This window comes from Mya arenaria, chromosome 3 (genome assembly GCF_026914265.1).
Source record: "Mya arenaria isolate MELC-2E11 chromosome 3, ASM2691426v1".
Classification (NCBI taxonomy): domain Eukaryota; kingdom Metazoa; phylum Mollusca; class Bivalvia; order Myida; family Myidae; genus Mya; species Mya arenaria.
This window is the reverse complement of record NC_069124.1, coordinates 2,558,054-2,585,015: the sequence shown is the minus strand read 5'-3', so window position 1 is coordinate 2,585,015 and position 26,962 is coordinate 2,558,054. Positions and strand designations below refer to the sequence as shown.

The window sequence follows — 26,962 nt, the reverse complement described above, 5'->3', positions numbered from 1 at the left end:
TCGAACCCTGTATGTACTGATGAAAGGGTTACACAGAAACGTTTAAGATAATAAACTTTATGTGTTTGTGTGGTTTATTTTATTATTTATATTCACAACAAATCACAAATTAGACATAGTTTTCATCAAAATTAATTTCATTTATTTCAAAATTAATTGTCCTTAATTATCAGATCTACCTTGATTTCTCTCAATCCTTTTTTTCAATTATTGCTCTTGTTCTTAAAAAAAATCTTTACAACAAAGTACAAAGGACACTTGGAATTCCTTAGCAGACAGAAAAATGCTGCATTCTATAGGACAAATTAGGAGGCCCAGACTGTGATGCTTGGGAAAAGGCCATCTCATGACCAGTCACTTGTGTTTTGCTCAGTATACATGGTATAAAACATTCCTGACACTTAATATCATGGAGTTCCTTAGCGGTCAGACAAATGCTGTATTCTACTTGACAAATTAGGACGCCCAGTTTGACATACATCGGAAACGTCTGTATCAGGACCAATAACCAGTGTTAACTATACATGTATAAACTTACCTGACACTTATCATCATGGAATTCCTGGGGGGTCAGACAAATGCTGTATTCTACTGCCTTAATGAGGCCCAGAGTAAGTGACATTGGAAACTTCCAACTTAGGACCAATGTTGTGTTGTTGTCTGTGAACACATACCTCAACTCTTGTACTGGACTTGGTTTGACTAGGAAGATAAGGGAAACTTGTCATTATAACAGCTGCATTAGGCTGAAATTAGTACGCAGAAATCTTAATTGACATTTATGATACTGCCTTATCAATGATAATTAACAAAATTTTGCAAGATCAAAATCTTCAATGAAATTAAAATTGATGGTTCTTCTTTCAATGTTAAAATGGTGTTGTCTTGTGTTGGGCCAATTGTTTAGAACTTTGTTAAAAGAGGGTGTTTCACGTATTGGCACAAAAAAAGTTTTTTTCTGTGACGAATCTCAGGACAATTATCTAATAGAATGTGTTACTCTTTGATATCATAATTGTAAAAAAAGTTCCAAAATGTAAAAAAAAAATGTGTCGGAGACCGGGTTCGAACCTGTGTCGCCAAAATTGCAGTCCAGCGTCGTACTCACTGAGCTACAAAGGCTTACTCTAATCGGGTGACATAATTTAGCTATACACCTACCTTGGTTATATCACCTACACCTACCTTGGTAATATCACGTGATAACACCGACTAGCCAATCACGCATAAGGAATGAATTCTACATGGTAGACATACCCAGTAATCTTTTTTAATGGAAAAATACGAAATAACTGCTAAACTTAAATAAATTGTAAACTATGTTTATGTCAGTTTTCTTCCTTTTTTCCGCTATTTTATCATACGTGAAACAGCCCCTTTAAAAGTTAACAAGGTTTTTAACTGCATTGTGTAAACCATTTAAAGGTGAACTAGTTTATAATGTACTCATATATGTAAATAAAACAAGCACAGCTCAAACAGTTGACTCAAATCTTGTTTGAATTTGAATACTGAAGACCACAAGTTTGTCCATGGAATTTCCAGAGTAGTAAAGTTTTAAAGTTAACAAAAATGACTTGAACAATGTTGTTAACTCAAAAAAGCAAAAAATGTGTTTATTGATAACACAGGACACATTATATTTATTTTCTATTTGTAACAAGGATATAGAGGATATTTGTTTATTTCAGTGTAAGATCGTATTTTATTTCACGAGTGTCATAGAAAAACATATTTTCACGAGTGGCGAAGCCACGAGTGAAAATGTAGTTTTTTTATGATCACGAGTGAAATTAAATACGATCTTACACTGAAATAAACAAATTTTCTGTTTCTTTTATGCTTATTTTCGGAGTTTTATTTGTTTTTTTTATTTATTTCTGAATTACCCCCTTTTTTGAAAAGGGTGGGCTTTACGCCGCTACCCGTAGGGCGCCCCACATGCATAATTATAGCTGTCAACTTTTTTACTTTCGGTTTGCTGAGAAAAAGTTCTCTGCTATTCATTCTTATAGCTTAATATTCGCTCGTTTTTTATTGCAAAGCTTTATGAACAGTAAAAAATGAAGTATTATTAGTGCACAAATGTTCCAAAAAATAATGAAAACACTTTTTATTTTAACCAAATTACTACGCCGCTATTTATAGGATGAAAATTTGGAAGGTCAAATGTGTTAGCAAAACAAATGTGGATACTCATTGGATTTTAACCATTCTTCTTAGTTTTAAGACTGCATATACGCGTGTTTTTATAGTAAGTTAATATACAGTCATCTTACTGTCAGAGACCAGTCTGTATCGCTTTTAAATGTTTGTTTTCCAGAAGAGTAAATGCCACGCTAGTTTGTTGACACATTTTGAGATGTGGGTGGGGTAAAAAATATCGGATCTATCCGATAAATTGTTGTGTGAATTCTCCAGGAAGCCCATTTTACGTACTACAACGGTTAACAGTTCAAAATACATTTGATCGATGCTATAAAATTTTATTTATGTTCGAACAGTTGTTTTTGTCTGTAATTTGTTTGGAATGAAAGCAAATGTTCGAACATTCAGCTTCAAAGATCAGTAAAATGTTTGATAAACGGGATAACCGGTAATAAACGGTAAGTTGTTAATTTCCAATTATATATTTATTTAAATTTATAAAATATTTCTTTATTTTTTTGACCTTTTTTGACATAATTTACTGAAGTCCAGTGTTCTGTTTTGACCAAGGCAAGTACATATAACAACAAAAGATTTTAAAAGTAGTTCTGAAAATTGATATTTTCACTCCTTATTTTGCAGTGAAAATATCAAATTGATATTTTCACTGTTGTTATTTCACTGTTAAAACCCCATATTTCATCGTAAAGCATGAAAGAAAACACAAACTTAAAAATTAATCACTATTTTTTCAATGAAAAAATAATAGTGGCTGTTCTAAGATCAAATATGAACTAAAGCTTAAGAATATCACTTGATTGTGATAATAAAATTCTGAAATTGAAGGCATCTGTACATGTTGGCCCTGTTCACTTGCTAAAGAATAAATCAGTCTGTTTACTTTATCTCATAATCATATAATATTACAGGAAATATTCTGACACAAGTCATCACAAAATACAAAGGTTCATTTGAGGTTTAAGAAATATTTTAATTATTAAAATATTATAGTAAATATTAAATACATGTAACACCAGGAACTGAGAGGAAAAACTTTAAAAAAAATAAGGTCATATGTTTGGAGATATTTTTCCTTATATTTTAATATTATTAATATTAATATATGAAGTTACCAATAGCAGGGTTTGGATGAACATCAAAGGTAACGTTCACAAAAAATCCAAATCTTTCATTAGCTCCCTTCACCAAGATCCTATACCAACATTTGGAATGAAACATGTCTTCTGACAAATTACAGGAGATGGGTAGACCGGGAACCAGGGGTTGGGAGCAGACTTCACTTTTCCCTCCCTGAAACGCGCAGCTGAAAACATTGAAGGGCACTATTTTAATGGCAGAACCCTGAAATAATTTATTTTAGTAGAACATGCAGTGAACATTAATCTCTCTATAGTTTGTATAACCTTTATTTCATAAATGTGTGAATTCTGATTCGGTAAACCAACTTTTCAAATATTTATCATTGTACAATGCAGTCACTTCACACAAAAAAACGTATTAAAAATAGTTGTTCACAGGATGCTACTTCATGAAGGAAATACATTAGATTTTGTCCATAATCATACTAGGCAGAAATATAACGTTCATGCATTTTTGTTTTAAATATGATAAGGATTGGTAAAGAAATGAAGTTTCTAGATAGAAAATAATGTTTAATATAACAGTTACTATTGTTTGATCAATTAAGACAACTTAGTGTATCTCTTGACCTTATCAAGGGATTTGTCCTACACTTGAACTTGACTGAGATCTTATGGTGATATATAGTATTCATGAACACTAAAAGAGTTGGTAAACAAATGCAGGGGCTACAGTGGTAACAACGTTAAACATGACATTTTCTGATAAATCAGGGGCAATAACTCTTGACCTACTAGTTAGATTTGGCCCACAATCAATTGTGGCCAAGATCTTATAATCATACAATTTCTTTTTCAATATGATAGTTATAAATTGGTAAAGAAATGAAGGTTCTATAGTGTGGTTACAATGTTAAATATCACATTTTTAAATAAATCAAGGGCAATAACTATTGACCTGCTGGTCCAGATCTGATGGTCATACATATTGGTTTTAAATATGATTACCAGTAGGACTGGCTTAAAAATAAATGGTGCTAGACTGGGAACAATGTTAAATATTTCCAGCTTGTTGCCATATACACTGTGCAAGTTTGGATAAGATTGATTCAGAAATATGGATCCTAGAAGGGTATTGAACTGACCATGGACAACGGACAGAAGGCAATCACAAAAGCTCACCTTTGACCACTTTGGGGTCTGGTAAAGTGGTCTGGTGAGCAAAAAAAGGAATATATTGAATCCAAGTCCATGTGAATTTTTGTGTCCATGGTAAACATGTGACTATTAATTTTCTCCATTGGTTTAAGAGAAAATTAATATCAAGATGATTCAGCATCATGTCAATTGTATGGTGTCTCAAAAATATCCCTGAAATTGTGCTTGCATGGATACATATAGAAATAATTCTTGCAGCAATAAATTCAATTCATTATTAAATCCGTTATTAAATCTTTTAAAAAAAGAACCAAACAAAAATTAGATAGTCATATTTAAATACCCAATTAATTCACACATTCATTAACATTCTTGTTCACTCCACACGTTAACTCCACACGCAATGTATTTCCATGAAACTTCAATTCATGAACTAGTAACATTATTATTCTTGTTAATTAGTTAAAACTTTATTTATTTTTACAATGATTGTGAAATAAGTTACATAAATATATTCTAAGTCACTCTCATTGGCACAATGTTGAGTGAGAGGGCGGTCTTGTGTTCTTGGGGAAAGCGGAGAACCCAGAGATTCTTGTAAATTAGATGCATACATGCATGAATATAGGCTTTAAAAAACAAAAGTATTCCATTAACACATATACACATCAGTTAATCAATGATGGACATGAAATTTGACGTGGAGACACCCCAACAGTGACCTTGAAGTTAGGCCTATTTACCTGCATTCAATAGTGAACATATATTGCATAAGATCAGTGATCATATGAATATTAAGAAGTTCCTGGACACTAGGGATCTTCAGTTATTGAATTATTTTTTCACCCTAAGGTCGTGGCAACCTTGACCTTTGACCTACTGATCTCAAAATATAAAGGGTTCATCACTGGTCATGACCAACCAGTATACCAAGTATGAAGTTTCTGGGTCCAAGCCCTCTATAGTTATTGAGAAGGAAAAGTGTGGCGTGCGGACAGACTGACGGACAAAAAAACAACAATATGTCTACCCATGAATAGGAGAGATATCATTTTATTAGTAAACTATAATTAATTTTACATTATTCTTTCTCATTCAAATTTACTTTGATAAAAATTCCATTTTTCTATAGACCTACTTGTATATTTTGTTTTTTATACACTAGCATCAAGCCACCAATACTTTTAATGAAATGGAATTATAATATAATATTATATAATCTCACTTAACACTCAAGCACCTATCAATGTTTTCAAATGGGAGTTTTTATTTTATCTCTTTTCATTCCGCCACCACAGGCATCCAACACTAGCAATTATCTAGGTAGGGTAAAACATTGACACATACAGTTTCTGATGAACAAACTGGGAGTTGCTTGAGGATGGTGATAAACTTAAACATTGTCATAGTAAAATTCTAACTAAGGGACACACGTTTACACATGTAAACACTGTCATGTCGTGTTTGGCTGTGTAACCGTAATGATCAGGTGAATGTGCAAAAATATTTCCAGTCTTTTCCGTGTCATGTGTACCCTTTACTTCATGTAAACCTAAGCCATTTCAGGCTGCCAGTTCATGGCTTATCAGTTCATATCAGTACCCCTACTTCATAGGAGATTATTGATATTATTGGAATTTTAACCCTAATGTATTACAAACCTATTTTCTTAGTATTTCTTTTGGTTTAATCAATAAGTCATCAATGTAAAGTTTATAGAGAATTAAATTTCCAATCCAGTCATATAAATTTTATTTTGTTATCTAAATTATTTCCGCATGATATTCATAAACAAACAGAAAAATATGTCAAATTTGATGAAAATTAATTTTTATTACACTTTTATTTATCAAACACAACACGAAATATTATATAAACAACATATTTTTATAATTCATTTAATGCAACCTGAATTGAAACAAAGATGGACAGAATAAAAAAATAGTTCACAACAAAGAAGCACGGTATATTTATATATATGATACAGAAGAAAAAAAAAGTTGATCAACAGTCACAGTACGTATAACTTTCGGTTATTTAACACTACAATGAACAAATAAAGTTATTATTCAACTACTAAATGAGGCCTGCATGTTATTGTTTACTAAATTTATATCGTTTATTGCATGTCCATGTATTGTCATTTGGGTTTGATTTTAAAAATCCTCATTTCTCGTATCCTTGTGTGCGTGACGCCGAGGTCTGAATTCTCGACGTCGTACTCAATGTCTCAAACTCATTTTAATTGAAGCCAGAATGTTCCGATTCGTCAGACAAACACTGAAATATAAATGACATTATTCAGGAATGTTGTTTTAAACTGAAGTTAACAAGGGCAGAAATTAGCTCTACATTGCATTCTTGTGTATTCGAAAACACGTGTTTCAACAGCTGATCGATGTTAAATTGGGTCATGTCAAAGTTTAACAATAGGGATAGTCATAATTTTATAACACATTTGTACTTACTTTCAATTTGTAGAAGCAGATGCGCATTTTTATGACCGGATTAGCGAAACAGAAGTGACACATATGTCCCATATAATGATTTATGGCCTTTGTTTATACAAGCCAGATGATTTTTTGTTTATCCAACATGGCCGACATTTTGACACGTTTTCGAACCATGACCTGTGACGTCAGGCGCGTGATCAATAAAATATAGTTGTATTATTGGTAGTTAATTATAACTTGCAGTATTGTGTAAATTTCCACGAGGAAAACGAGACAGGAATGCCCACAAACCTGCGCAGTCAACGTTTTACGCATCTTTGATACCAGTGACCTTATTTCGCGATTTTCCGAAATTCTTTAAATAGTAACATAGTGTTTTTTTTAGTGCATTGTATTTATCGATGTTTATACTTCATGAATATGAATTTATAGCGCATAAACAAGCATCAGGTATGAAAATAAATGCCCCTACATTACGAATACGTAGGATTACGTATCTATGAAGCTATGGATAAAACGTTAAGATCCGTATCTATGAAGCTATGGATAGATAAGTAAAATTGCGTATCTATGAAGTAAAGGGTTAAAAGCGATGGTGAATTCGTCAGGCAAACGGTCTGAAAAATGACAACCTTTCACTTAATTTGAAAAAAGATGGTCTTATGAAGGTTAAGTGCAACTTCTGTGAGAGAGAATTGTCGTATTCTGGGGGAAGTACAGGGACAATGAAGAATCATTTGAAGCATGTCCACAAATCTCTTAAACAAGAAACCGTAGTATTTGCTATTCAACAGTCACTTAAAATGCTGTATTATAAAATGCTGAATTACGATAAAAAAAAATTCCACGAATCTCTAAACAAATATTTTTACTATTTCTTAACACTAATGGCCTTGAGGGGACTGCATGATAAAAATAGAAAACTATGACATCACAACAATTATGTATACTGCGTAAGTATTAATTAACAATCGAAAAACGCAGTATAAATTAACAATCGAAAAATTAAAACAAAATATTGGATTTAATCAATTTAATTAATTTGCACAGATTTATGATATACAGGTAAACAGAAAGTTCAATTTGGATAGTGACTATTGATACAGGCAGACTAGAATACTACTTGTACAATGAATCAATGAAACATGTAGAAGTGTACATGTATTGAATACGCGGATACAGGAAGTATCAATTTACTACGACATTTAATAAATGGCATCGTTTCCATTTTTTTGTCCCCGTGTAAACGTTTTACAAAAATCTGTAAAGATGAGAGCCTTACAATACTGGCAATACAGTTAGATGTTACTCCTGTAAGCGCCACAAGCCACTGGCAATACAGTTAAATGTTACTCCTATAAGTGCCACAAGCCACCGGCAATACAATCAGATGTGACTTCTATAAGCACTACAAGCCACCAGCAATACACTTAGATGTAACTTCTATAAGCACTACAAGCCACCGCCAATAGAGTAAGATGTTATACAGCACAAGCCACCAGATGATATTGTCACTCCCTTTCCACCATAAATATACCTATTCCTTTGACAAAAATCTTCCACTCCATGCTGTGAACTGTTCCAACCAAGGAATGGAGCACAACGCGAATAAAACAATACTGCATCATGGGTTTAAATGTCCAAGATTTGTATTTGTCGAGTCTCGATCCCCACTGGCATCTAAGGCCTGATGTGTCACATTGAGAAGCAGGCATATCGCTCCATGTTGCGGAATCATTAAAGTCCCTAGATTTGTTGACAAACATGCAATTCATACAATACAAGCACAAAATGCTATTTAAATGAAAAACGCTAAAAACATATTGCAGATTAATATGTTAGACATAAGGTAGCAAGAACCCATAGCCATTTCTCACCACAGAGTTAACATTGTGACTGAGTCAATTTTTCTCTAATTAATGCACTTAAGAGATTTTTTTCTGCATTATAAGCAAATATGTGTAAAAGACACACTTGAAGAGTATTTTCTGTTCAATAAGCATACTTAAAGTGAACTGAAAGTGCACATGCTTCAAGCACTTAAGGTAAGCCATCCTTCATTTGGATGAAGAGATGTGTTAGTGCAGTTTACATATTAAGGTAAGCCATCCATCATTTGGATGGAAAGATATGTTTGTGCGTTTTAGATATTACACATGACATAAGGTCAAAGTTAATTAAAAAAAAAACAGTTACTGGTCATGAACATTTTTAGAACTTGTAGATTTTGCTTTATAACTTTAATGTTCAAATTTTAACATGGTCAAATCATTTTGTTAAAATTGTAATACCAAATGGTTATTTCAGTACAGTTGCTTATATTTGTTGATGATGTGGTCAATAATGTATTATTTCTGAAAGCAAATATACTGCTTGTTACTCTGATACCACACTATTACCAAAATTTTGAAAAATAAATGAAATAATGATATTTCTTATCTCTTGGGTGACAATGTTTTATAAATAATTCTGAAATGGGGTAGGGTAAGTCAAGTTTACATGAAAATGTTATTTGATGGTATACTTTTTTTTTTTAATTTTGTGTTCAAATGCATGAAATGATACACATTAAGAAATTTTCAAGCTATTAAATCATAGTTTGAAATGTAGCCCATAAGGGTCTACTACCTTTAATAATGATGGACGGCTTACTTTAACATGGAGATTATTTCTGTGTTTACTATATATTGATTAACCATATTATTTTTGTATGAAATTCCATAATGATAAACCTGTAAATGTGACCTAAACATTTTAGGTAGGGTCATGGGTCTTGCATGTGACATATCACCTTTATGTACACATGTGCCAATTTATTTTTAAATCCCACAATTCATAACAAAGTAACAAGTCAGATACAACCAACTCTACTGAATATGTACTGAACAAATGGACCATTTTTAAATCCCGCTATGGATAACAGTTATAAGTCAGATATGACCAAATCTACTGAATATGCATATATGCAGCATTCCATAATGAACCTGTATATTTGGCCATGACCTTTGAGGTAGAGACGTGGGTCTCACACGCAACATGTCGTCTAATGTATCAAACGCATGTGCCAATTGATTTTAAAATCCCTCCCTATATGTAAAAGTAACATCCCCCACATGACCAACTATACTCTATGTGCATATATGCAGATTTCAATAATGATTCAACTCTAAGTCTAACCTTAAACTTTGAGATGGGGTTGTGGGTCTGGCATGCAACTCATCGCCTTTATGCACCTAATACATGCGCCATTTTATGTTAAAATCCCACTGTGCATGACAAAGATACAGCCCAGATATGACCAACTAAACTCTTTGTGCATATATGCAGAATTCCATAATGGTTAAACCTTAAGTTTGACCTTAAACTTTGAATTAGGATCGAGGGTCTTGCATGCAACACCTCACCTTTTTTGTTATGAACACATGTACTGTTTTATTTTAAAAGTCCTTTGAGCTTGACAAAGTAACAGCTATATTGTCATACATGCCATATTTTCTGGAGACCATTCAGGGGGATTTGTTCAAAAGGCTGAAAATTCAGGGGGATTTTGGTTGTATTCAGGGGGATTTTTTTAGCGGGTCTAAGTTGGCGAAATTTTAAAGATTTTTTAGACGCAAGTATGAAAAAATGTATTCACATATAGTTTGCTTTGAAAACCTCTTAACTTTTTCATTATACAGAATTATTTTATGTAATTATTTATCATATTCTTATGATACACTGTCATGTCATTGCACTTGCAGAACAAAATATGTCATTGGAAAAATATATTTTTGAGATAATTAAATTAAATTTACCTTCCTCCAAAGTCTTTTAAAAAATTGTGCTTAATTCTATCAGCTTGATGACTTTCAGACAATAAGAGAATAGAATAAATATTATTAATTTATTCGATCCAAAATAGTAATATTTCTTTGCCTTTGATAATTACTACAAATTAATTGATCACTTGTTGTAAAAAATTCCTTTTGGCATTTCACCCTTGTGGAGTTGTTTCTTTACATTTAGTTTCACTCACATACTGTGGTTTCACTTACTTTGTCATTATTGCATGATGTAAAATTTCTAAAAAAATAAAAAAATAAATATTTTTTTTTATGAATTCCAGGGGGGGGGGGGTTATCTCCCGCCGGGAGACCGGGGGATGGATCGAAATTATTTGTTCCCCCCACCGGAGATATGGCATGTATGGATTGTGTATCCAAATATGCAGAATTCACAAATCATAAAACCCGTTAGTGTGGCCTTGACCTTTGAGGTAGGGTCGTGGGTCTTGCATGCGACAGTTTGTCATTTATGAACTGAACACATGTGCCAAAAATGATTTTAAAAAACTTCCATGAATGATAAAGTTGCAGACTAGACACAGATAAACGGACGAACAGACTGTGCAATATAAAAATACCCTACTTTAATAGCATAAACAATTCGCTTAAAAATATGGTGCCAATACAGCTGTAATAGGGAATATATGCAGTTACACTTTATTGAAAAAGGAGCTAAAAGAGGAGGTGTGCCTCAATTATGCACAATATGTTGTTGATGGTGTATTACCTGTTAAATTCATACTGCATGGTCCAGTTTGTGGGCAGTCTGGGGTCAGGGCTAGGCACTGTAAACCAACAGCTCATGTCAGCCATGTTGTGTGATAGGCACGTCAGGTTCTCCGGGGCATGGGGGGCATCTGAGTAAAACAATCATGTATAAATGTATATGGTAACAATGGAAAGGCTGGTTTCAAATGAAAATACATTTGTACGGTTAAACGAAAAATCTCAATAATAAAAAGAATCAATGTAAAGTTTCCAGCAGTAGCACCATGTGTGTAATTAAAATGATCACGGCAGAGCTCTCAAATGATCAATTCTTGCAGTGGTTGCTTGAACATATGAAGTCAATTGTATATATATATATATATATATATATATATATATATATATATATATATATATATATATATATATATATATATATATATATATAAAGAAGTAACATCACATGGGTATTCTTTTCTTTAATAAGCCAACTGGTTTCGCTTGTAGCTCATCAAGGCTTATAATAAATGTGTAATTGCTACGCAACCTCACATGACTTTTGTGAGCCCTGATGAGCGAAACCGGTTGGCTTATTAAAGAAAAGAATACCCATGTGATGTTACTTTTTTATTTTATTTTTCATGATTTGTTTTTATTATTTATGTTTAATTTTAATTAAAAGTCTTGCAAACATATATATTTGATTGCACTTTATTGAAATGGCATAATATATTGTTCATAAACCATACAATAAATGAAATAAGAAGTGGCGCGTTGTTACATGGGGGATGTAAGATGGGATTTTCCAGCACTGGTTACATGACCGGAAACACACATCCAGTTTGCAAGAACTAGAGCATCAAACTGACAAATAACCACCCAAAATATGCTTGGACTTTTTTTTCTCAAAACCAGGTGCATATATTTGTTTGTAAGACTAACACCTGATTTTAGGAATATGTTAAAAGTTCATTGGGGTGATCTTCAGAAAAATGAGTGCGAGAAGCGGCTCTATATTCATAATCAGGGCTTCTAAAATTTTGAAATTGATGCAAGGTGCCAACAACTTTTTTCATAATACTTTCTTAAAAGGATGTAAGCAGTTCACTCATTGGTCAGTCTCTGCAGTTAGTCAAGCATGGCGCTTTTTATATCCTAGAATAAAGGCATGAATACGTTAATTTTTTGGAATTTTTCATGGATTCACAATGACCTTTGAAATAATAATATAATAATAAAGGAGCCTTCGTAGGAAAAGTAAGACAATTGTTTACATGAGAAAGGGACAGCGATTGTGGCATCTCTTTGATGTAATTGAAAGTCAATTAACAGATGTTATTGCCCTCAAAGATTTCCCCTGGTATTGTACAAACACTGTTTCTAATATTTTTACTGACTTAAAATAAGAAGAAGGATTTTTAGGACAGAGTTTTTAGAAATTTTCTGTTACTGAAATCGGTTGGTCCAACCTGGCTAATTGTCAGTTTTAAAAGCACTGCTGGTAAGTAAGTTTATTTTACTTTTATCGCAATATAAATACCCCTTTCCAGTTAGATGTGTAAGCTCCTCTCAGTTTTTCAATCTATGTTTTTAGAGGCCTTCAAAAAGTTTTATGTATAAGCTGAATGATAGGTTGTTTTCTCCCAGTAAGTGAAAATAGAAAATTGCATGACTTGAAACTGTGTTTTTAGTAAAAGAAAAACATTTTTGTACTTATATTAGCAAAATTTTAATGATTTTTTAAAAATCTATTTCTTAAGACAGCTTGTGCACTTACCATGGGTACTTCATGGCCAATTTAATATGTTTAAACACTTTTCTGTTTGCGGTGGAAATTGTATGCAGTTTTGTTTTTGCTGCAGAATCAGATAAGTGTGCGTTAATATAAGAGTAAATAGGCCGTGTCCCTAGCTTCAGGAAATTGGTTTATCATGGAGCCTGAAACCATTGATTGTTTATAAAATGGCCAAGTTTTGAGAATGTTGCTAAGTTTGTTTATTAATCTTCCTGTTATTCAATTTCAGTGGTTAAAGTAAACAATAAAGAACATACTTGTGATTATACTCTCATTCATAAACTGAGCAAACGGGTTATCAGAAAATATGGCAAAGGAAGTATACTTTTTACCTTCCTTGTAAAAAATATTGGTAAAGGCTTTTCATGTACACATTTATTCGCATGTAAGAGTTGTTAAATATTTCTTTAAACTTTGTGAGAACTATTCTTTTACAAACTGGGTATCAAAAGTTAAGGAGATTCTCCAATCATCTGGATTTTATTTATATCAATAATAGGGTTAGACTTATCTTCTACTCTTAATGTATTCAAAAAAATTAAAACCAGTTTTGAACAATCCTCACATCTAAGTAAAATTGTAGAAATAAAAAGTATATAGAGGACAATTGTTTGTTACAGTGTAAGATCCCAATATATATCACCGAGTAAGCACCAAAAGCTATATATCACCGAGTAAGCACCAAAAGCAATACATCACCGAGTAAGCACCAAAAGCTATACATCACCGAGTAAGCACCAAAAGCTATACATCACCGAGTAAGCACCAAAAGCTATATGTCACCGAGTAAGCACCAAAAGCTATACATCACCGAGTAAGCACCAAAAGCTATACATCACCGAGTAAGCACCAAAAGCTATACGTCACCGAGTAAGCACCAAAAGCTATACATCACCGAGTAAGCACCAAAAGCTATACGTCACCGAGTAAGCACCCAAAGCTATACGTCACCGAGTAAGCACCAAAAGCTATATATCACCGAGTAAGCACCAAAAGCTATACGTCACCGAGTAAGCACCAAAAGCTATACATCACCGAGTAAGCACCAAAAGCTATACGTCACCGAGTAAGCACCAAAAGCTATACGTCACCGAGTAAGCACCAAAAGCTATACGTCACCGAGTAAGCACCAAAAGCTAAACGTCACCGAGTAAGCACCAAAAGCTATACATCACCGAGTAAGCACCAAAAGCTATACATCACCGAGTAAGCACCAAAAGCTATACGTCACCGAGTAAGCACCAAAAGCTATACATCACCGAGTAAGCACCAAAAGCTATACATCACCGAGTATACATCACCGAGTAAGCACCAAAAGCTATACGTCACCGAGTAAGCACCAAAAGCTATACATCACCGAGTAGGCACCAAAAGCTATACATCACCGAGTAAGCACCAAAAGCTATACATCACCCAGTAGGCACCAAAAGCTATACATCACCGAGTAAGCACCAAAAGCTATATATCACCCAGTAGGCACCAAAAGCTATATATCACCGAGTAAGCACCAAAAGCTATACATCACCGAGTAAGCACCAAAAGCTATACATCACCGAGTAAGCACCAAAAGCTATACATCACCGAGTAAGCACCAAAAGCTATACATCACCGAGTAAGCACCAAAAGCTATATATCACCGAGTAAGCACCAAAAGCTATATTTCATGAGGAACAATATGCCACAACTGAAATATTTACTTTTACTGTTCAGAAGGTGAAATATATTCATACAATGAAATTCCAGCTATTCTTTTACTGTTATGCATAAAAAGGTTTTTAAATGACAGTTTATTGTTGTTTTTCAGAAAAGCGTGCCAAATTGTCACACCAGGATATCACTAATGATCATTTCACACCAGAATATCACTGAAAATCATTTCATACCAGGATATCACTGATGACCATTTTACACCAGGATATCACTAATTATCATTTCACACCAGGATATCACTAATGATCATTTCATGCCAGGATATCACTAATGATCATTTCACACCAGAATATCACTGATGATCATTTACACCAGGATATCGCTAATGTGCATTTCACACCAGGATATCACTAATGATCATTTCAAACCAGGATATCACTGGTTCTCTTTTCACAACAGGATATCACTGATGATCATTTTACACCAGGATATCAATAATAGTCATTTCACACCAGGATATCACTGATTCTGTTTTCACAACGGGATATCACTGATGATCATTTTACACCATGATATCACTGGTGATCATTTCACACAAGGATATCTGTAATGACCCTTTAACATCAGTATATCACTGATTCACTTTTCACTACACGGTATCACTGACGATCATTTCACACCAGGATATTACTGATTCTCTTTTCACTACAGAATATACCTGATGATCATTTTACACCAGGATATCACTGATGATCATTTTATACCAGGATATCACTGATGATCATTTCACACCAGGATATCACTAATGATCATTTCACACCAGGATGTCACTGATGACCATTTCACACCAGGATATCACATATATTCATTTCTCACCAGGATATCATTGATGATCATTTTACACCAGGGTATCACTGATGATCATTTCACACCAGGGTATCACTGATGATCATTTCACACCAGGATATCACTGATTCTCTTTTCACAACAGGCTATCACTTAATAACGATCATTTCCCACCAAGATATCACTAATGATCATTTCCCACCAGGATATCATGGATGATCATTTCACACCAGGCTATCACTGATGATCATTTCCCACCAGGATATCACGGATGATCATTTCAAACCAGGATATCAATACTTAACATTTTGTACTTTGTAAAAAAAGAAAGAAAATCTAACTTGACTCAATAAGAGCTTGTAAAAATGCATGATCACTTCACTTCAATTAACAACACTTAATTTGTTTCCTTGTTTATGTATGGAAATGACTACCTCAGCACTGAAGTTTCATACAATTATTAATACACATTTTGAAACCTTACTATCTGTTATTAATGATTAAATCAAAAGTTGAGAGAAAGAAAAAATATATATCCAAGTTAAAAGTTATGTGAAAGTTTAAAAAGTCCAAACTTAAAATACTGCAAAGCTGACCTTTTTATAAATTCCTGAAACAATCAGAATGTGCATAAAGTACACATTTTTTCTAACTTAATTACAAAAAGTTGGTGTTTGTTTCAGGGCAAATACCTCATTAAAATGTAATATTTCATACCTGCAACAATGACTCTTTTCAATCCACTGATACCATCGGAATTCTCATAGTGGCACGTGTACATCCCACTGTCAGACGCAGAGACATTGTAAATGTGCAGGGACAAGGTCATTTCATAATCGTAGCGATGAAATTCTCCATTCATTATTGTTGTTTGATTTCTTCTCATACTGATCTCATTAACATTGTAACTGTAATAAACAGGCGTGCTGTCATGGTTCTGTGGTGATCCTGTTGACACACTGCTTATGGCCACTCTTTCTGAGGCCATATCATTTTCACTAGGACCTTTAGAGGTCAATGTATCATAGTGACCTTGACCCTTAACGGAGCAATTCAACTCAAGGTCAGACCCTGTCAGCAAATACTGATCCTTCAGAGGAGTCATAATGAATTCTGAAAAGAAAAGCATATCAAGGATGTCTTTAACAGGGGCAAGAATTTATGTAACCAATCAATGGACACAACACAAATAATCAGCAGCTATAACTATGAATATATATGAAGGTTAAAAAGGAGTCCTTGGTTTTCAAATGAGTATATGCATCTTTAAATAATTTTTCCCTCAAGAAGGCAGTTTACCCAGAGCATGTACATTTCTGATTGTTGGCAGTCATCTGTAAGCTTAAATTCTAAATCCCTCATACCAATACAATAATAAATGCAATCACAGTGTGGTCATAGCAAGTGCTTTGTGATGTCAAGTAAAAACCAGCATAATTCAAAAGGAAAATCGCCTAGAGTACTTTATTTTATGATCAATTTTAATGAAACATAGCACAGTCAAAGGCGAAAAGTAAACACTAGCAGACACTACACTCAGTTTATGAGATATATCTCGTACATTGCACATTGCATAATTTTTGCAAAATGTGTGAGCAAATGTTCAAATTATTAATTATTATTATTTGTTTTTTTATTACTGAAAGCAATAATCACATTTCAGTCCATAATAGGATTGTAGTTATGTTTCTGGTGTTATGTGTCTCTAGTTCATTGTTGCTTTGGTCCTTGCCATGTGCCTCTAAAGAGGTGTGTGTTTTGTTGTTGTTTTTTTAGGCTTGACCCTGTAGTTTTCATTGCATTATTGCAATCACATCAAAATGTTTTTGCATATCAAACACAAAGTTGGGAGATCATTTCATATCTTAAGTGCATTAAACCAGTATAGTTTGTGCTGATTGTCTGTCTAATGGTTATATTTCATTCTTATATATCGAGTCAATCAAACAACAACAACAGTTAGGTATGTCCATTAATGGTACTGAATAATTAAATCGCAAGGTCCCTGAAGTGTTTGGTACCAGTCATGACTACATCTCCAGGAAAAAAATGCTACTATCATTCATATCCATGCTTCAAATGATGTACCATAGTTTAAGTAAAACACTGGCTGAAATGACATATTGTGAATGATTTGTCAGTGTTACTTCAATAACTTCTTTACACGATAGCCAAATACCCTTGAAAATTAGATTTTTGCAATAGCAAATACAACAAATACATATTTCTATATTTTAACAGAACTTCGTATCAGTGTTAACCCTGTGAATATTAAATGATCTCCCAAACTGGCTTACTGTTTGATGTGATTGCATTTCCTATCATGTATTGAAAAGAGATCTGCTTTCAGTAATAACAAACAATTTTGTTATACAATCCAAGCATTTGCCCACACATTTTGCGAAAACAATGCAAATGATTGTACAACATAATTATATATCACAATAACTGAGTTTAGTGAACACTTTTGCTCTTAGATTGTGTTTTGTTAAAACTTGATAGGAAAATTAAAAACACACAGCAATTTTCCTTCTCGAATCAGGTTGCTTTTGACTTCAGGCTGATTCCGAATGAGAGGCCACAAAACCGTGTGGTATGACCACACTGAATCATTCTAACTGTTATCTGTGAACTTCATTAACAGCTTAAATATTTTTTTGATGTTCCTAAATATTTCAGAAAACTTGGAAAAATCAGTTATGCATGACCAACAAAACATCAAAGAAAAGTCTTACGTGGAGAAACAGCTGTGAGGACAGTCAGTGCCAGCCAGGTAAGGAGTTTAGTTCTGAGAGCCATTTTGCTTGGAGGCTGGATTAGTTGACCACACTTCAAACCTCAGATGCAAGACAAGCCCTTTATCATCTCTGTCCACTGCAGACATATTTCTATAAATGAGATGTGACACTGTTAAATTTCACATAACATGAGGCAAATGTAAACCAGAAACAGAACATATCATATCAAGGACTAAACAACATGGCAAGTGTCAGTACTAGACAACATGCCAAATGTCAGTTCTTGACAACATAGCAAAAGTCAGTACTACGTAACATGGCAAGTGTCAGTACTAGACAACATGGCAAATGTCAGTACAAGACAACATGGCAAATGTCAGTACTAGACAACATACAAATGTCAGTACTAGACAACATTCAAATGTCAGTACTAGACAACATACAAATGTCAGTACTAGACAACATTCAAATGTCAGTACTAGACAACATACAAATGTCAGTACTAGACAACATGGCAAATGTCAGTACAAGACAACATGGCAAATGTCAGTACTAGACAACATACAAATGTCAGTACTAGACAACATACAAATGTCAGTACTAGACAACATACAAATGTCAGTACTAGACAACATGGCAAGTGTCAGTACTAGACAACATGGCAAATGTCAGTACAAGACAACATGGCAAATGTCAGTACTAGACAACATACAAATGTCAGTACTAGACAACATACAAATGTCAGTACTAGACAACATACAAATGTCAGTACTAGACAACATACAAATGTCAGTACTAGACAACATTCAAATGTCAGTACTAGACAACATTCAAATGTCAGTACTAGACAACATACAAATGTCAGTACTAGACAACATTCAAATGTCAGTACTAGACAACATACAAATGTCAGTACTAGACAACATGGCAAATGTCAGTACTAGACAACATACAAATGTCAGTACTAGACAACATTCAAATGTCAGTACTAGACAACATTCAAATGTCAGTACTAGACAACATACAAATGTCAGTACTAGACAACATTCAAATGTCAGTACTAGACAACATACAAATGTCAGTACTAGACAACATGGCAAATGTCAGTACTAGACAACATTCAAATGTCAGTACTAGACAACATGGCAAATGTCAGTACTAGACAACATTCAAATGTCAGTACTAGACAACATACAAATGTCAGTACTAGACAACATTCAAATGTCAGTACTAGACAACATACAAATGTCAGTACTAGACAACATACAAATGTCAGTACTAGACAACATTCAAATGTCAGTACTAGACAACATACAAATGTCAGTACTAGACAACATCCAAATGTCAGTACTAGACAACATACAAATGTCAGTTCTAGACAACATACAAATGTCAGTTCTTGACAACATACAAATGTCAGTACTAGACAACATACAAATGTCAGTTCTAGACAACATACAAATGTCAGTTCTTGACAACATCCAAATGTCAGTACTAGACAACATACAAATGTCAGTTCTAGACAACATCCAAATGTCAGTTCTTGACAACATCCAAATGTCAGTACTAGACAACATACAAATGTCAGTACTAGACAACATACAAATGTCAGTACAAGACAACATACAAATGTCAGTTCTTGACAACATGGCAAATGTCAGTACTAGACAACATTCAAATGTCAGTTCTAGACAACATACAAATGTCAGTTCTTGACAACATCCAAATGTCAGTACTAGACAACATACAAATGTCAGTACTAGACAACATACAAATGTCAGTACTAGACAACATACAAATGTCAGTTCTAGACAACATACAAATGTCAGTTCTTGACAACATCCAAATGTCAGTACTAGACAACATACAAATGTCAGTTCTAGACAACATCCAAATGTCAGTTCTTGACAACATCCAAATGTCAGTACTAGACAACATCCAAATGTCAGTACTAGACAACATACAAATGTCAGTTCTAGACAACATCCAAATGTCAGTACTAGACAACATACAAATGTCAGTACTAGACAACATACAAATGTCAGTTCTAGACAACATACAAATGTCAGTTCTTGACAACATCCAAATGTCAGTACTAGACAACATACAAATGTCAGTACTAGACAACATACAAATGTCAGTACTAGACAACATACAAATGTCAGTTCTAGACAACATACAAATGTCAGTTCTTGACAACATCCAAATGTCAGTACTAGACAACATACAAATGTCAGTTCTAGACAACATACAAATGTCAGTTCTTGACAACATCCAAATGTCAGTACTAGACAACATCCAAATGTCAGTACTAGACAACATACAAATGTCAGTTCTAGACAACATACAAATGTCAGTTCTAGACAACATACAAATGTCAGTACTAGACAACATACAAATGTCAGTTCTAGACAACATACAAATGTCAGTTCTTGACAACATACAAATGTCAGTACTAGACAACATACAAATGTCAGTACTAGACAACATACAAATGTCAGTACTAGACAACATACAAATGTCAGTTCTTGACAACATGGCAAATGTCAGTACTAGACAACATTCAAATGTCAGTACTAGACAACATACAAATGTCAGTACTAGACAACATGCCAAATGTCAGTTCTAGACAACATACAAATGTCAGTACTAGACAACATACAAATGTCAGTACTAGACAACATACAAATGTCAGTACTAGACAACATACAAATGTCAGTTCTAGACAACATACAAATGTCAGTTCTAGACAACATACAAATGTCAGTTCTAGACAACATACAAATGTCAGTACTAGACAACATACAAATGTCAGTTCTTGACAACATGGCAAATGTCAGTACTAGACAACATACAAATGTCAGTACTAGACAACATACAAATGTCAGTACTAGACAACATTCAAATGTCAGTTCTAGACAACATACAAATGTCAGTACTAGACAACATGCCAAATGTCAGTTCTTGACAACATAGCAAAAGTCAGTACTACGTAACATGGCAAGTGTCAGTACTAGACAACATGGCAAATGTCAGTACAAGACAACATGGCAAATGTCAGTACTAGACAACATACAAATGTCAGTACTAGACAACATACAAATGTCAGTACTAGACAACATGGCAAGTGTCAGTACTAGACAACATGGCAAATGTCAGTACTAGACAACATACAAATGTCAGTACTAGACAACATGGCAAGTGTCAGTACTAGACAACATGGCAAATGTCAGTACTAGACAACATACAAATGTCAGTACTAGACAACATGGCAAATGTCAGTACTAGACAACATACAAATGTCAGTACAAGACAACATGGCAAATGTCAGTACTAGACAACATACAAATGTCAGTACAAGACAACATGGCAAATGTCAGTACTAGACAACATACAAATGTCAGTACTAGACAACATACAAATGTCAGTACTAGACAACATACAAATGTCAGTACTAGACAACATACAAATGTCAGTTCTAGACAACATGAGAATTGTCAGTACTAGACATGGCAAATGTCAAAACTAGACAACATGGCAAATGTCAGTACTGGATGGCATTCCAAATGTCAGTACTTGACAACATGGCAAGAGTCAGTACTGCCTGACATGGCAAGTGTCAGTATAAGACAAGGTGGCAAGTGTCAGTACCAGACAACATGCCAAATGTCAGTACTTGACAACATGGCAAGGATCAGTACTAAAAAACACGGCAAATGTCAGTACTAGACAACATGACAAATGTTAGTACTAAAAAACACGGCAAATGTCATTATTAGACAACATTGTAAGTATCCGTACTTTACAACATGGCAAATGTCAGTACTATACAACATGGCAAGTGTCAGTACTAGACAACATGGCAAGTGTCAGTTCTAGACAACATGGACAGCATAAAAAAATGCAGATTGTAAACAATTTCTAAACCATATAAACCACCCTTAAGGCTGGATATGTTGATAACATGGTCGATACTTTGTGTATTTTCTAAAAATAAACACTCAAAAGCTTTCTTTGTGTATTTTCTAAAAATAAACACTCAAAAGCTTTAAGACAAACTTTTGAAAGATCTAAAAACATTACAACGCATTTATTGTATGTGTTTGTGTGCATATTGTATTTGTGTAATGTGACAAAAAGTGACCAACAATGAGTTGAAATGACTTGTTCTGGTTCATTTAATATTAGTGTTCCCAAATATTTCACTTTAAATATCCAATTATCAGGTCAGTAATATCAAAGAAACTGAACAATTACCACAACACCTTTCTGTATGCAGGCTCAATTTGTAGGTGAACTAGCTCAATTAGCACCTCATTATACTTCTGCCAAGTGGAATGGTAAGGTACGATGTACAAAATGAGCAACAGTTAGTATAAAAAAAGATCAACCAAAGGATACAACATGCCTAAAAATAAGTGGGTACAAAATGACCAAGGTACGAAATAAATACTGTAGGTCCTTGCGAATTTTAAGGCGTTGTTTTATTTTTTCGGTATTACTGTTTTTAGTTGATTATTTAAGGAAAATCATTATAAAGTATGCATTTTAGGTACCAAAAAGTGACAAAATTACAGTTCACAACGTTGAATGAAATAAAAACAATATGGCGAACAGGGAAATTTATAATTTGGACATCTCTCATTATCTGAATTGTTTACGTTGAACTTCGAATAGAGAGGTGATTGTTATGAATAAGAAACATTGTCATAATGGTTTAAACAGTCGAAAATATTGTATGCTATTTTATTTCGAAAAATATTACATATCTCTAACGTTATGTTTGTAAATCAAATAAAAAGTAACAAACCAAAGTTTCCATCATTCATGTAAATTGCCAAATTGTAAATATCACGTGACAAGATGCTGATGCAGGATATTTGTCGGGATCCGGGACCGACTTTTAAAAAAGGCGGGACTATTAAATAATGTCAACCAATCGTTTTATATGGTTGTACCCCTAAACACTTTGTGACTGTCTGTGTGTTTGTTTGTCCGATCGCCCGTTCGTCCGTATTATTGAACAGATTGTATAAAATTTACTACGAAGAACTGTTTTTTTCGTTTTGTTTTATGTTATTATGTGTAATAAAAATGCGCATGGTATGTTATACATAGAATGCATTCATTTTATTAAATACTGTTAGCATACTTGCTAGTTAATACATACATAAAAATTGCTTTAATTTATGGCACTATTTTATAAGCCTATTGCCAGAACTTTATAAGCTTATGGCTACTACTTAATACGCTTATGGCCACTTCTTTAGAACGGTTTAGCGATATTACTCAATGAGCTTTAATTATGGCTACGTCATTCGTCGTTTAATTTGTTCGTACACACGTAATCTTGTGTATTTAGATTTAATGACATTTCTTTATGTCCATGTTCTACATTCTCGTTCACTAGAGTGATGATGCTATGCGTACCACATGTATCCTTATCAAACATATGATGAATGAAAATGATGTTCTATGGATGTCCATCATTTAAACATGACCATTCGTTCAACAGACTTAATACGACCTTATTTAATCCATTTAACTACACTGTTACGTTATACTTATGGTATTGTGACCGGTTTGAGTAAAAAGCTGTTGTTGTTTTTTATCCCGAAAACTTGATATGGAGTTTCATGAAAAAATGTTAAAAAACGGAAACAAAAATGATTTATTTGAACAGTTTAGCCAATCGGTGCCATTTATATGCTCGCATTAAACCATGTCTAAGTTTAAATTTTATCATCATTTTTCATATTTCCAATTTTAAATGAGTGTAGATATTGAAGTTATTTGTTGTTTTCAGTGTATGATCGTATTTTATTTCACGAGAGTCAAAAAGGAAACATATTTTCACTAGTGATAAAGATAACAAATCACATATTGTCACGGACCTATATATATGGCTTTGACATCATTTACGTAGCAACGTTTCTAACTTTTTTTGTAGTTCAAGAATTATCAAATGGATGCCTCTACAGTTTGTATGATTTGCTAATAATGCTTTCAATACATTGACAGATAATTCATCCCACAATGCATTTTGCAACATTTGCATACTAAATTTTATAAAACAGACCATAACCAAGATGCATGAATAGAATGCAGAAGTACACACAACATAAAAATGTTTGTTTTAACATTGCTCAACTTCCCTTCAAACATAATCTGTTTTATCAGAAAATACCAACTGATGTCATGGTAGAGGTTTGAGAATACATGGACATGTACATGTGTTCGATTTATGGCCTAAATGGTACGTTTGAAATGAGATGAATATATTTAAACAATTTATAAACCCTGTCACATATATCGGTCATAACCTACGGTGGCATAGAGGTGACATGTGTATGCTTTTATAAGTCGTGCGCACGAGATACTATGTCGTGCGCACGAAGTACTAAGTCGTGCGCGCGAGATAATTAAGTCGTGCGCACGACCTAATTAGCCGATCAAAATGCACTTTACATAAGATAATTAGTCGCCAATATTCAAGTTGTCTTTTCAGCATGGATAGAAGTGGTGTTGCTGTCTAATCGGCACATAAGTAGAGGAAAGTCCTTTTAATTCTGGATCACACCTCGTATATTGTGTAAATACCCTACATTAGTTTCGCATCACCGTTAAATAAAATCACTGGCCTTGAAATAAAAATACAATGTATACGCTCTGTGTATGATTTCAAATCATAATATGTATACGTCCTCCACACGCCCAAATGAACAAACCGGCCACCACCACCAACATGACACGTCAAAAGCTAATAAAAATTTCAGTATACGTTTTGGAAACTTTAAGATAGATTTAAGGTGTAAGCTTTACGCTGTCACATTTAGTTTACCCCGAGGGTCGTATATACGAATGGTGGTTGCAACATCGTTGACCCGAACCCGTAACCGCAACGTTGACGCATGACTCGGTATCCATGCAGTCTCCAGAGGTCCAGAATGTTCAATTTGGTTGCTAATAAAGTCAATCACAGTGCAGAAGGTCACCATAGATTCTTCGTCGCAACATTCATCCGCGCAACACTCTATGTTAATGTCATATTATGGAGGCTATTCGTTACCAAAAGTCCAGACGTGTAATTCGCACAATGTGCTTCTTTATCGTACTAAATATCTCTTACATTTGTCAATGTAGACGTGCTATTTGTTGTTTCTATTCGTCAGTTTTTCCGTATTGATTTGTCATTTGTCATTATAGTAGTCAAAATGTATATTTGTCAGATCTACCCTGTATAAACTCACTAAAACATAGATCGTATAACTTGCCTTTAACAATATGACGATGTAATTTAGAAAGCCGAATCATGCATATGTAAAACTGCAATCCTACAGTCGACACTCGCATTCGTAAAATGAACATTTGCTGTCCAACAAGTCCAGGTTTACAAAAGTCAATTGACAAGTACAGAATTACGATTTCGCCTATACCTTATATGGTAAATGTCACCGAAAGAAACGAAGGTGAATGGGCGGAGCTAACGAATCAGATTTTCTTTCGTTTATTTCCGTACAATCAAGCAAGGGAGATAACATCTTCGCCTACCTCCTGTAAATTCCCGGTTGTAAGTCCGAGTACTCTCTTTTATTTTGACGATCAATGTTCCTAAATGGGTTATAAATCACCATATTATTTAGTCAATTGCAGTTGGGTGTATCTGAGCTGGACTCACGGACCCAAATTTACACTGCCACTGTCAGTTTTTTTTTACTTATATACCCAAGCAAGCAAAAATTGTTCATTTATTTGATTAACAAGAGGACCATGGGTGGATCGTTCAGTGGGGGGGGGGGGAGCTGAAGGGCCTGCGTCCCCCCTCCAGTTGGCCCGCAAGTAAACTTAAAGGTTAATTTATTTTGTCAATATTTCTCAGAAAATAAGTACTTAATTACGCCAAAATGCACCAATTCAGACTAAAAATATATTAAAAAATTCTAGGGGGAGTACCCCTAAACCCCACTTCCCACATTTTAAACATATTATTGTCATGCCCACTCGAGGGATCATGTCCAAAACGTTGTGCCCCTAAGTAACGCCCTCTAACGCAAGTCTCTGTTCAAAACCTGCTCCAGCAAATCCACGAAACTTTTGATGGACATCATAATGATATCCACCTAGTTTTGTCTGATGTTATACATTTACTATCTTAATAAGGATGTATGGTGTAAACGTGTAATTTCAATACATCATCGAAACAAAATATCCATGTGGATGGAAGAACAGCCCTCCAACCCACTTGTGTCCCCCAGTTATGAATTACGGGATCTGCCACTGTGAACCATAACAATCAAGTGGGGGATTTCAAGAACATGAAAAAATAGATATCGTGAGTCTTAGATTAGAAAAACAAACGCGCGATTTTTCCCCTCCAAAAGGGCTAGGGCCGCTTCACCTAAATGTGAAAAAAGCCCTGACTGTTAAGTGTGGGTGGGGTATAAAAGGTAGCAGCAAGTTATAATTGTTTATTAGCAATAAATTGACTTCATCATTAAAATACGTTATTAATTAACTATAAAATAATATTCGTTACAGT

General features: G+C 34.1%; 1 protein-coding gene across 2 annotated transcripts in view; it reads right to left on the bottom strand.

The window, feature by feature from the left end:
- Positions 1–23,281, bottom strand: part of LOC128225990 (uncharacterized) — a 50,538-nt gene extending 27,257 nt beyond the window's left edge. Inside the window, exons 1-6 of one of the 2 annotated variants that reach the window (XM_052935883.1) lie at positions 23,234–23,281; positions 18,421–18,573; positions 16,403–16,798; positions 11,414–11,543; positions 3,282–3,472; positions 539–702 (exon numbers count right to left, since the gene is read on the bottom strand). In XM_052935883.1, the coding sequence (XP_052791843.1) occupies positions 539–702; positions 3,282–3,472; positions 11,414–11,543; positions 16,403–16,798; positions 18,421–18,484 (945 nt within the window). In that variant the 5' untranslated portion in view covers positions 18,485–18,573; positions 23,234–23,281. Of the gene's footprint in view, positions 1–538; positions 703–3,281; positions 3,473–8,396; positions 8,529–11,413; positions 11,544–16,402; positions 16,799–18,420; positions 18,574–23,233 lie in introns of those variants that run through there. The other variant, XM_052935884.1, reaches the window with a different exon arrangement.
- Positions 23,282–26,962: the final 3,681 nt, after the last annotated feature.